Consider the following 12,922-nt stretch of genomic DNA (forward strand, 5'->3'; position numbering starts at 1 on the left):
ATAAAATTTAGGTGCACATTGTAGAAAAGAATGACAAAATATGATTTCTAAATGAAAGCCACATCCTATCTAATAAAAGGGTAATATGCAAATTAACCATCACTCTGCTACAAAGATGGTGGTGCCCATAGTGGCTGGGGCTGGACGCTGGCTTCATAGCCCCGGCAATGAGGCCAGCTTCCCAAGTCAGGCTGTGGAGGGAGGGAGGGCCTCTGGGCAGTGGGCACACACCAGGGGTGGGAGCAGCTCAGAGCACGCCCTCACCCCAGGGGACAGGGCTTGGCAGCGAGCAGCAGAGAGCTACCAGTGGTGGTGGGTGTGGTGGCCTGGCTGCCGGGAGGCCAGCTTTCGGCTGCTGGGGCCTGTGCTGAGGTGACTGGTGGTGCAGGCAACTGTGGGGGTGTGCCCAAGGCTGGGGTGCTGGGAGACGTGGGACTGCAGCCCAGGAGGCAAGGCTCCGGAGGACCTGGCCACCCCGCACCGGCACTGAAGCTGCCTCCTGTGAGATGTAGCCTAGCCTAGGTGTGCGGGAAGCGGGTTTAGAGACCTCTCCCTTTGTGGCGCCCAGAGCCCAGGCCGGCCAGTGCCCCAGAGGAGACGCCCGCCAGGATTAGGGGCACGACTGGCCTCCAAACCACAGGCAGGCATTAGCCCAGGCTGGCCAGCACCCCAGAGGAGACCCCCACCAGGATCAGGGTCGTGGCCGACCTTCAAACTGTGGCGGCCCCTCGCCTGAGGAGGCCTCCTGGACGAGGACGTCCGAGTCTGTTCTTGACCTAGGGCCTTGCTCTCCCCGCGAGGGACTCAGAAGCCACCGGAGTCTAACCGCCAGTCTCTGGGAGGTGGGAGTGCATCCACTGTCCACCAAAAAGCAGTGCTATCAAACCGTTCAGTCTCAGTGCAGACACAGGTCTGTGGCTGACGGGGTGGAGGCCAGAACAAAACAAAACAGCAGAAACACCCTGCCCACCTGGGCGGGTGCAGCTGCAGTCCACGTGGCCTGGGCAGTGTAGAAAGTGCTACCTTCTCCCTGGTCCTGTGCTGGCACCGCCGCCTCGCTCACCCTCAAGCCCCCCTGAGCCCTACAGGGAAGTGTGTAGGGCATCCTGCAGGAGTTGTGCCATTCTGGGTGCTTTTGCCCAAAGACACCCTTTGGGGTGAATTCAGAGCCACATCTCACTTCCCATGAGACTGGAAGAACCATGTAAAAGGATTTCGACAAAAGCTTTCCACATCTCTGTTTATTCTTTTGAATCCATAAAACGACCTTAAAAAAAGCACTCGGGCCACCAAGAGAGAATGTACTTTCTGGCCAGAGCACGCAGGATTCTTTTGCCCAACAGGTTAAAGGAAGCAGAGAGCTGGCACAGTGGAAATGGTCCTGGTGCCCTATGAGGAGATTGGGGGAAGGGGGTTGCAGAAATTCCACAAGCCTCTTGCTACCTTCTCCTTTGCAAACCACACCATCCAGACCCACCAGGACTGGAGGCAACTGGGAGTCACAGCCGTGATTTGGGATGTGGTAAGCAAATCTTAGGGGGTTTCTGAAAACATCTGCAATTGATTATAAGACTGGTCTTTATTTAAAAAGAAATAAAAGAACAGCTCTGTTAAAATCTAATTCATATACTGTACATGTCACCTAAAGTGTGCAATGAACTGGTTTTATAAGTAAATTCAGCGTGGTACAACCATCACCATGCTCAATTTTTAAATATCTTCACGACCCCATCCCCTCCAAAAAAAAACCTTCTACCCACTAGAATCACTTTCCTGATCATCTTCCCCAAAATAGATTGCATTTTAAGGGTGGGTAAAGGAAAGTTGAGGGAAGTTAAAATACTGCACAAAGGATATTGTAAAATGACAAGCCCAAAGTGAAGATCACATGTTTTCTTTAAAAAAATTTTTTTTTTTATTTCAGAGAGAAGGGAGAGGGAGAGAGAGATAGAAACATCAATGATAAGAATCACTGATCAGCTGCCTCCTGCAGGCCCCCTACTGGGGATTGAGCCCACAACCCAGGCAGGTGCCCCTGACCAGGATCAAACCTGGGACCCTTCCGTCCACAGGCCGATGCTCTCTCCATTAAGCCAAAGCGGCCAGGGCCTTGTGTTTTCTTTAAGTTCTGTGGGTTGTAATGGTCCCCACATCTACACCAATAAAAGGGTAATATGCTAATTAGAGTGGTTGTCTTCCTTCCAGACAAAGCTGCAGCGGCTGCAAGGGCCGAGGCTCAGGCAGCCATGGGCAGCTGCGAAGGGCTGAGGCTCAGGCCAGCAGTGGCAGCAGCAGTGGGATAATGGGGGCAGTGCCCCCAGAGGGAGGCCAGACTGGGGGCCAAGGCACAGGCAGTTTGGGGTGATCAGGCCGACAGGGGAGGGCAGTTGGGGGCTATTGTGCCAGCAGGGGAGGGCAAGGTAGGGGCGATCAGGCTGGCAGGGGGGCAAGGTAGGGGCAATCAGGCCAGCAGGAAGAGGGGTTAGGGGCAATTAGGCAGGCAGGCAGGCGAGTGGTTAGGAGCCAGCAGTTCTGGATTGTGAGAGGGATGTCAGACTGCCAGAAGTTGGATATTCCCTGAGGGGTCCCAGGTTGGAGAGGGTGCAGACTGGGTTGAGGGGCACCCCCCCCTGACAGTGCACGAATTTTGTGCACTGGGCCTCTAGTAAATTATAAAATGTTTGGCTATATGGAGAGGGGCTATATGTGAATGATATGACAAACAGTACAAACTAAGAAACTTAAGGACAGCTGCAATGAGGTACCATCTCACTTCTGTCAGAATGGCTATCATCAACAAATCAACAAATGACAAGTGCTGGCTAGGATGCAGAGAAAAAGGAACCCTCGTGCATTGCCAGTGGGAATGCAGCCTGGTGCAGCCACTGTGGAGAACAATATGAAGTTTCCTCAAAAAACTAAAAATGGAACTCCCATTTGACCCAGTGATCCCAATTCTAGGAATATATCCCAAGAAGCTAGAAACACGAATCAGAAAGGATATATGCATCCCTATGTTCATAGCAGCACAATTCACCATAGCTAAGATTTGGAAACAGTCTAAGTGCCCATGAGCAGATGAGTGGATTAGAAAACTGTGGTACATCTACACAATGGAATACTACGCTGCAGTAAAAAAGGACTTCCTACCATTTGCAACAGCAGGGATGTAACTGGAGAGCATTATGCTAAGCAAAATAAGCCAGTCAGAGAAAGATAAATATCACATGATGTCACTCTTTTGTGGGATATAATGAACAATATAAACTGATGAACAAAAACAGATCCAGAGACAGAGAAGCATCAATCAGACTGTTAAACCTCAGAGGGAAGGTAGGAGAGGGTGGGGGTAAGGAGGAGAGATCAACTGAAGGACTTGTATGCATGCATATAAGCCTAACCAATGGACATAGACAACTGGGGGTGAGGGCATGAGTGGGGGTGGGGGGAATGGGGGGATAAGGACACATATGTAATAACTTAATAAAGAAAAAAATAATAAAATAAAAGAGTTTGAAGGCCTGGGGTAGAGGTTATGGGCAGGCTAGAAAGTGTCAATGGGGGAGGAAAAAGGGATATATATATATATATATATAATACTTTCAACAATAAAGATTTAAAATAAACAAATAAATAAGATTTTTCCTCTCTGCCACTAGAACAATAGAGGTGTCTTTAAATTGGCTTGGTAATGACTACATGTTATGGATAATATTATAAGTGTTAAAATCCATATTTCTAAAAATTTAATGTCATATAAAGGCTTATGACGATGCTAACAGGAACATGCAGGATATAAATGTGCATAAATGGCACAAGCCTACCTTCATTATATGCAGTTATATAGAAATATATATATATATATGTATATATATATATATACATATATATGTGTATGTATGTATATGTATATGTATATATATATATATATATATATATATATATATATACACACACTAGAGGCCCGGTGCACAAAATTCATGCACGGGGGGTGTATCCCTCAGCCCAGCCTGCACCCTCTCCAATCTGGGACCCCTCGAGTGCAGTCAGACATCCCTCTCACAATCCAGGATTGCTGGCTACCAACTGCTTGCCTGCCTGCCTTCCTGATTGCCCCTAACTGCTTCTGCCTGCCAGCCTGATCACCCCCTAACCACTCCCCTACCAGCCTGATTGATGCCTAACTGCTCACCTGCCAGCCTGGTTACCCCTAACTGCCCTCCCCTGAAGTCCTGGTCACCCCTAACTGCCCTCCCCTGCAGGCCTGGTCACCCCTAACTGCCCTCCCCTGAAGTCCTGGTCACCCCTAACTGCCCTCCTCGGCAGGCCTGGTCCCCCCAACTGCTCTCTCCTGCAGGCCTAGGTCCCCCACAACTGCCCTTCCCTGCAGGCCGGTCGCTCCCAACTTCCCTCCTCTGCTGGCCTGGTCACCCCTAACTGCCCTCCCCTGCAGGCTTGATTGCCCCCAACTGCCCTCCCTTGCAGGCCTGGTCCCTCCCAACTGCCCTCCTCTGCTGGCCATCTTGTGGCAGCCATCTTGTGTACACATGGAGGCAGGATCTTTGACCACATGTGGGCCGCCATCTGTGTGTTGGAGTGATGGTCAATTTGCATATTACTCTTTTATTAGATAGGATTACTAGATAGGATAGAGGCCTGGTACACAGGTGGGGGCCAACTGGTTTGCCCTGAAGGATGTCCCGGTTCAGGGTGGGGGTTCCCTTGGGGCATGCAGTGGCCTGGGCGAGGGGCCTGTGGTGGTTTTCAGGCTGGCCACGCCCCCCAGCGACCCAAGCTGAGGCTCTGGTATCTGGGATTTATTTATCTTCTATAATTGAAACTTTTTAGCCTTGAGGGGAGGCCAGGGCAGGCCAGGAAGTTTGGCTTCCTCCATCGCTGGGGAAACCCAAGCCTCCTGCTCGCTCTGTGGCTGCCACCATTTTTGTTGCGATTTATTTATCTTCTATAATTGAAACTTTGTAGCCTTGAGTGCAGGCCAGGGCCCCCCAGAGTAGGCGGAAAGCTTGGCTTCCCCCATCGCCGGGGAAACCCAAGCCTCCTGCTCGCTCTGTGGCTGGCCACCATCCTGGTTGGGTTAATTTGCATACCTCGCTCCTGATTGGCTTGTGGGCGTGGCTTGTGGGTGTAGCAGAGTGATGGTTAATTTGCATTTTTCTCTTTTATTAGCATATATATATATATGTATATATATATATATATGTGTATATATATATATATATATATATATATATATATATATATATATATATGGGGAGGAGAGGAAGACCAGCCAGAAATGTACCAAAATGAGAACAGAATATTTTGTGAAACAGGGCAATGAATAATTTTCATTTCATGCTTTTTATTTTGTGGGTTTTTTTTAGTTTCTTAAGATAACACTTGCTTTTATAATCAGAAATGACAATATGTACTTTAATGAATAAATTAACTATCCAAGAAGAATCTAAAATAATTAAATGGTCAAGCTATTGAATATTTTATTCATTTTAGCAACAAATTAAGTAACAAAAACTCATAACTAAGTTAATGTAGAAAAATGCTTTAGGAAAATTACCACTTTCTGCAGTTTGGAAGAGAAATGGGTCACTAAACACTCCAATGCCAGCACTGTTTTCAGCAGCCACCTAGAGGAGATCAAAATAATTATGTTCAATAATAATTTATGCTCTCTAATTAAACAGAATCTGAAATAATAAAACTTGGACTTGTCTTATTATTTGGCAAATGACAAAGTTTTCCTCTCATCCTTAAAATACACCCAAAGTGTAAGGCATATACAGAGTTTGTCCATATTTTCATTTTCCCTAAGGATATATTTGCAGCATAGTTTGATTCAATACATTTCTCATATTCTTTTTTTTAATATATTTTATTGATTTTTTACAGAGGAAAGGAAAGGGATAGAGAGTTAGAAACATCGATGAGAGAGAAACTGATTCATCTGCCTCTTGCACACTCCCTACTGGGGATGTGCCCGCAACCTAGGTACATGCCCTTGACCAGAATCGAACTTGGGACCCTTCAGTCCGCAGGCCGAAGCTCTATCCACTGAGCCAAACCGGTTAGGGCTCTCATATTCTTAATGGAAAAATTAATAATCAAGTTTTATAGCCTATGCTAACAATTACCATTTTAAAGTGCAACTTCTATGTACCAGGAAATCTTCAATTTTATAAATCTCATTTTAGCCACATAATCAAAACATGAGGCATTATTGTCAGTAATTTATAGATGAGAAAACTAGTTGAGAGAGGTCAGATAACATGCCTGAAGTCATACAGGAATAAGTAGCAGAACCAAAATCCAGATAAAATTTAGCTTATTTTTAAAGTTCAACCTCTTTCCACTATAGTCACTCTATGCAAGATCTACAATTATTTCTGTAACAAATACAAGACCATAGCTATGGTATCTGGCTTTAGAGTTTACAATTTAATCAGGCAAATAAACACTCAGGAAAACACTTTTTAAAATAAGCAGATCTAATTAACCATTTAGACTAAGGATTCTAGAATTTAAGAGAAGAAAAAGTTCTTTTTGACTTGGATAGCTAGTCAAATAGAATAGGCAGAGAAATTGTCATTAAAAGAGAGCAAGACTCAAGGGCTTCCAAATATCATACCAGAGTCAGACAACCTTGGTTTCAATTGCACCTCTACCAATTCCCAGATAAGTAGATTTGGTCAATTAACTTAACTGTTCTAAGTCACATTTCTCTTTTCTTTAAAATGGCAATAATAATGTATCTATGTCCTAGGATTGTTCTGAAATAGCATATGTGATATACTTAACAGGATTTTTCCATTATCATATAGATTTGATACCTACATTCTGAAGATATCAAATGTAACATGCCAAATACCTTTTGGAATTCTGCAATGGCTAACATTTATCCTCACCGTGTAAAGGACTCAACAATGATTTATAAAGTGTGGGATGAAAAGAATAAGAGAATTCAAAGGAATAAAAATTCAAACTCCATAAAAATAGATCTAAGCAGAGCTAAGTTGGCTAAGTAGCTTCTCATATCACATTAAAATATAATCTCTACTTATTACCTTCAACAGGATATTTTCACATAAATTAGTCTGAATATGCACCTGTTTATAGAAAATATCTGTAGTATGTCATTTCCAGATGTCAGTTAGGAAAAGGTTTCCCATTCTTTAACCCACGATTCTGCACTAAAATTGCCATCACAAGTTTTTGACTTTTGACCTCTGTATCAGTAAAAGTTTGGTTTTACTTTTCTCATTTGTGAGATCTCCAATTTTGGTATATGCTCTCCAGTTCTTGTTATGTTTTTTTTTTAAATTTCACAAATAGGCATAATTCCAGTAGGAAAAACCCTCCGGGCAAAATCTCTCCATCATTTCTAACCATCTAGAAGGTCATCCCAGTTATGTCTGATCACATATTTATACAGTTCTAACAGATTTTTTCTCAACATTCAATTACCTACAATGAGCAAAGAACATTTTGATGTTATGTTGAAAGTACAGAAGAATAAGAAAACATCTGTACTCTTTACCACCTCCCTAGAAATATCACAGATATCTCTTAATTGTAAACATTTTCATATGGCCTAACTAATTTAGGATAGTTTTTCATAGGTTATTCTTTATTTCATTTTCAAATAAGATGTTAAATTTTGCATATTAAATGTTGTAAAGGATTAAACATTTTTATTAGCACAAATACACAGTAAATTATCAGGAAATATCAATGAATGGAGCTGATTTGAATTCATGGTCCTTTGAAAAACTGGCTCATTAGTTACTTCCATTCCATTATCCAAATTTTCAATAACAGGCATACAAATACAACAGGATTCAGAGAAAAATAACAAAGCTAACTTTGATTTTAATTAAAAAGTAGAACATTTTCACTTATAAACCCTAAATTATTTAATTTAAACTTGATTTATTCTTTGAAAAAGTCACTAAGCCAATGCTTTTAAAAATAAATTACATAAATGCACATAAAAATGAAAGAGGATTATAACATTTGTTTGTTTTAAAAGCCCTGATGGGCACTGAGGTCATGATTCAAATGATCATTCCTCAGGCACTTCTTTGCAGCTGTAAAGGCTTGACCAGATGGGAAAAGCTCCTTCACCTTTAAAATAGAGGGAATATTTTAATACTAAGTTATTGGCAAAAAAAATTATTACCTTGATTTCATATGTTGTTCCAGGATTAAGATTAGTAAGAAGAACTTCCAGACTGTCTGGCTTTGCTCTAACTTGTGTATATGCTGTTTGCATCCATGGACAAACTTCCTTATACTTCACAACATAAGAGGTAATCCTTCCATTTGGATTAGGGGGTGTATTCCAAGATAGAAGAATCCCAGCAGAACCGACTCTTTCTCCTGCTAGGAAGACTGGAGGCCCTGGTTCTATTAAAACAAAATCATGTTAAATTATTGTATGTTCACAATCATAGGTAAGAAAAGTATTTGCAAATGTACACTTGTGAAGACGAATGGTCTCTTAAATGTGAATGTATCCTCCCTAGAACCAAGGGAAAAATAAAAAGATTAAGTGCTTTGGGAAATACCAAAAACATTCTTTTATAAGAATGTAAAAAATGGAATGCTACTAAATACTACATGCCAAATATACTTTTGATGCCAGATTATTTTCAAAAGAAACTTTCTTGTGCCAGTCTTACACACAAAACTAAGAAAACAAGAAATAGTCTTACAAGCTGAATAATTCTTTCATAGCAAGGACAGTAAGTTTACTTTCAGGCTCCCCATTATTTAAATATTACCAGTAACAGTTTCTGATCCATTTCATGAACAGGTATAGAATAGTTACCTTTAGTCTTTGAAAGAAAAGGACACTAAAGAACCAGTAAAATGAAGGTTCTAAACAGATCACTTTCTTAAGTTTGCATTTTGCTTTAATTACCAAACTGCTTTCGTGCATACAATGCCCATATTGCTAATTATAAGTGTTTCCATCCAGTAGATTTATACTGGCTCCAAATAGAAGCACATACTCACTCGTTACATTCGTTGTCACTGTTCTACTAACAGGTGAGCTGTATGTTGTAGCAGAAATTGAAGAGATAGTTACTTCGTACCTAGTGCCAGGAACAGCATTGGAAACATCAACCTAGAACACCAAAAACAAACAAATGCAATAAAACTCTTCCTGGGAAGCAAGAACGCTAAAATAATGAATCTATCACAGTCAGAAAAATAAAGCAACTTTGCTGTATAACTCTGCGCTGTTTAAAATATCACAAGTTTCATAGTATTGTAAAATATAAGTGTGTTCTATCACATAACTATTCACACAAAAAAAACTTAACAAAACATACGGCATTATAGAACACTAAATCTGCATTTCCATCTATGCTAGTTCATTGTCACAAGAAACAACTATTTAAGAGTCATAAATCTATAGCCCATTTTTTAGCCCTCGTTTTTATGAGTGTGTACAAAATACCTGTGTCTCTGAAGTTCCAACAAAAACTAAAAAAAATAGGATAAGAATATCCATCGTTATTACATTTTTCAGGCAGTGGAATCACATTGATGGCTCTAGAGAGAAATGTTGCCTGCATTAATGATTTAAAGACAGATCCTCCTGGCAAGTACACAATTAATGAGCCTGGATTACTCAATAGCTCTGCCCTTTCTTTGTTAAACTATTCATGAACCCTTGGATGGCTGGCTGTAGGCTCAGGGTAGACTTAAAAAAAAATATAGACATTGCTAAGGTAACAGTCCACTGATGCTGAAACTTACACTCCTCAATTCGGCAACAGTGTTTCTGTCTTCAACTTGTGCTTTTGAAAACTCTCAAAGGAGGACGTTTTCATGCTGTATGAGTTTCATAAAGAACTTTCCTATTAGGACCAAATATAAATACAAGTGGGCTCGGCAAGTGTGATAATGAAAACTATACCTGATACTCTCCGCCTCCACGATCTTTGATAGTAACAAAGCCGCTGTCAGGAACCAGATCCACACGAAACCCTTCCGCGCGGCCAGAGGGCAGGCTCCAGCGCAGAGAAAAGGAATGTGCGGAGATATTGAAGGCTTTAAGTTTCTCGGGCTTTTCCGGCTCTGATATTGAAAAATTAGAGTTTTCAAATGGTTATTCACTGAAAGCTTCAAAGAAAAAAAATGGAAATCAATAGGCTAAGGGTCACGTTTCAAACTAATCACATTGTTAGAAAGCGTGGAGTCCTTTAAATTATGTCTAGCCATACGGAGGTGTTAGGCATGTATATCATACCTTTAACAATAACTAATTTTTAAGTATAATGACCAGAAATAGCATATCGACTTAGGCTATCTGTTTCTGGGATTTTTTTTTTTTTTTACTTACTAAAATCTGTTGGTGGACCAGACTGTTTTTTAAAGCTTGGTTGTAATAGAAAAATTGAATCATTTTATAGCAAAGTAAGTACAAACTATCCAATTATTTGGATATTTACCAAATAGAAGACAATTGGAAAAAATGTATAACCAAAACCTGGCAAATTTTTTGAAGGTTACAAATTCTGATATTTAGTTAGGTGTTTCTTTTTAAAGGAAAGCTAAGTTTTCAGATGGGAGAGGAAATGTGATAGTTTTTAACCTAGTCTAACTCTACTAGCTATTTCAACCATAATTGTCTATCTTTGTTCCCTCTGTTTTCAAAATTTTTCTTATGCTGCCTGTACCTCCTTGAAGGGAGTTTGGGACATTAAGTTCTGCTGATTGGTTGCCAATGACTCATTTTTTCATTCCGTTTTATCTTTAGTGCAGATTTCAGACAAACAATATATGGGAGGGAGAGAATTTATGAGGACAAGCATGTAAAAAACATACCCAATACACATCCAATTTAACACTGTTTCCAGAAGGAAGGAGTCTGGGATTAATAATTGAATTCCACTTATCATTTTAAAGCCCTATCCCCCTCCAAGATCATTTGAATGAATATAATTTTTAAATGTACTTTTCCTAACAAAACTGATAATGGCACATTGCATAAAACAGAAATCTTAACATAAAAAGTCAATTTCTCTTTTGGGGGGAGGTGGGATGGAGATACTTCTAGAATTATTTTTTATTCCCTTTGAAAGTTCCTTTAATGCTTATAATGCTTCCCTAGTACCTGAAACTATCAATTAATTAACTTGCACCACGACATTTTCAAAGATACATTCTCTCGGCATCTCCAAATTGCCCACAGAGTGAGCACTACTCTTTAGAAATATTGTAGTCCTGGCCTGTGTGGCTCAGTTGGTTGGAGTGTCGTCCCTTGCACCAAAAGGTGGTGGGTTTGATTCCGGGTCAGGGCACGTACTCGGGTATTGGGTTTGATCCCAATTAGGGCGTGAGCTGGAAGCAATGGATCGATTTCTGTGTGTGTGTGTGTGTGTGTGTGTGTGTGTGTGTGTGTGTGTCTCACTCTCTCTCTCTCTCTCATCAATAAAAAAAAAATAGAATTATTATAATCCCAAGGTAAAAGATCAGGGAAATACCCAGTTTGTGATGGGAAATATCCAGTTTGTGATGGGTACAATTCCTTTGTTGTTCATAGCTGCTGGCATTTTCCCTGGATCATTGTGCACACAGACCTATGTCCTTGGTATTCTTTTAGTCAGCCCACATTAAAATAGACAAAAAAATCTAACATGACAAAAATCCAATTAACTACTACCAACACTTACTGATTTATATGAGGGCTAATACTATTGCTTCAAGGGTCCTGGTAAATAGCTAATATCCATGAAGTCTTAGGGAAGAATCTAGAAAAAGACCTCAGCAATCTGATTTGGTGTTTTGGTGTTTTGGAAGAAAAAGGACAATAGGAGAAGTGACGGTCTGCTTACTGAGATAGTGGTGAGATAGGATGTAGTTTCCTAGACTGAGGTTTAAGATTACACACTGAAGAACTCTTGGCTAAGGATGAAGCGTGTCTCACCAAGAGGAGGAAGAATATATTTGTCTGGAAATTTGCCAATCTGATCAGGAGGGAAGGTCTGAAAACATCAAGACAATTTGGTAAAGACCTTTCAAAGCAGAGTGGATAGAAGCCTGGGAAATGGACAGAATTTAGAGTAACTGAGAAAAGGCAGCCTGCGTTACTAGGATCACATACGAAAGAGAAACAGTTTGATGAACATGCAGACCATAAAAAAAGATTTTAGATTTTTTTCCCCCTAAATACAATGAAAATTCATTTAAGCATTTTAAGCAGGAAAGCAATTTGATTTGGTGGGGTTTTTGTTGTTGTTGTTGTTGTTGTTTAATTTTAAGCCATTACTCTGGAATGGTATGATTTGGAGAAGGGTAAAAATAGCCGTGAGAAGCAGGTTAGTGGGATACTGTTAAGTCTGGGCAAAGAGGAGGGAGGCCTGCCCTCATAAAAGGTAGTGGAAGCAGAGCAATGCTAAGTCATATGGAAGAGTGCAGCTCTTTGCGTATGAGCTGGAAGATTCAATTAATTTAAAGTAGACCCCAGAATAAATACATGATTTGCACTCCATGGAATTTAATCTCTCAAAGGGTAGGAAAATATGAAACAAAAATATTACTCTTAACCTAATTGTTACTAAACAATGAAAACTAGAGGTGGATATGTTTGTTTTAAGAGAACAAAAAATCACAATATGTTCAATTTAATTTGGGCTAGCAGAAGGAATTCTAGGCTTTAATTGGATATTTTTTTTAGACCATAGTCTCCCAAAAGTTAATCTTCAGAACTCTAAATCCTTAGAACTTAATAGATGTCCCGTGATCAAAACACTTCGTCAAATAATTTCTATTTTCTGTTAGTTTTCTTTATTGCCTTACATATGCTTAAATATATCTCTTATGATTTTCTAGAGCAGTACTGTCCAATAAAAATATAACGTGAGCCCTGGCCGGCGTAGCTCAGTTGGGTGGG

General features: G+C 40.7%; 1 protein-coding gene across 2 annotated transcripts in view; it reads right to left on the minus strand.

Moving 5' to 3' along the window:
* Positions 1-12,922, minus strand: part of PTPRQ (protein tyrosine phosphatase receptor type Q) — a gene marked incomplete at its 5' end in the record, with an annotated part of 279,161 nt that overhangs the window by 220,655 nt on the left and 45,584 nt on the right. Inside the window, 4 exons of one of the 2 annotated variants that reach the window (XM_080660147.1) lie at positions 5,576-5,645; positions 8,195-8,421; positions 9,034-9,145; positions 9,482-9,535. In XM_080660147.1, the coding sequence (XP_080516273.1) occupies positions 5,576-5,645; positions 8,195-8,421; positions 9,034-9,145; positions 9,482-9,535 (463 nt within the window). Of the gene's footprint in view, positions 1-5,575; positions 5,646-8,194; positions 8,422-9,033; positions 9,146-9,481; positions 9,536-12,922 lie in introns of those variants that run through there. The other variant, XM_080660148.1, reaches the window with a different exon arrangement.

Source organism: Plecotus auritus, assembly GCF_963455305.1.
Source record: "Plecotus auritus genome assembly, chromosome: 3".
NCBI lineage: Eukaryota > Metazoa > Chordata > Mammalia > Chiroptera > Vespertilionidae > Plecotus > Plecotus auritus.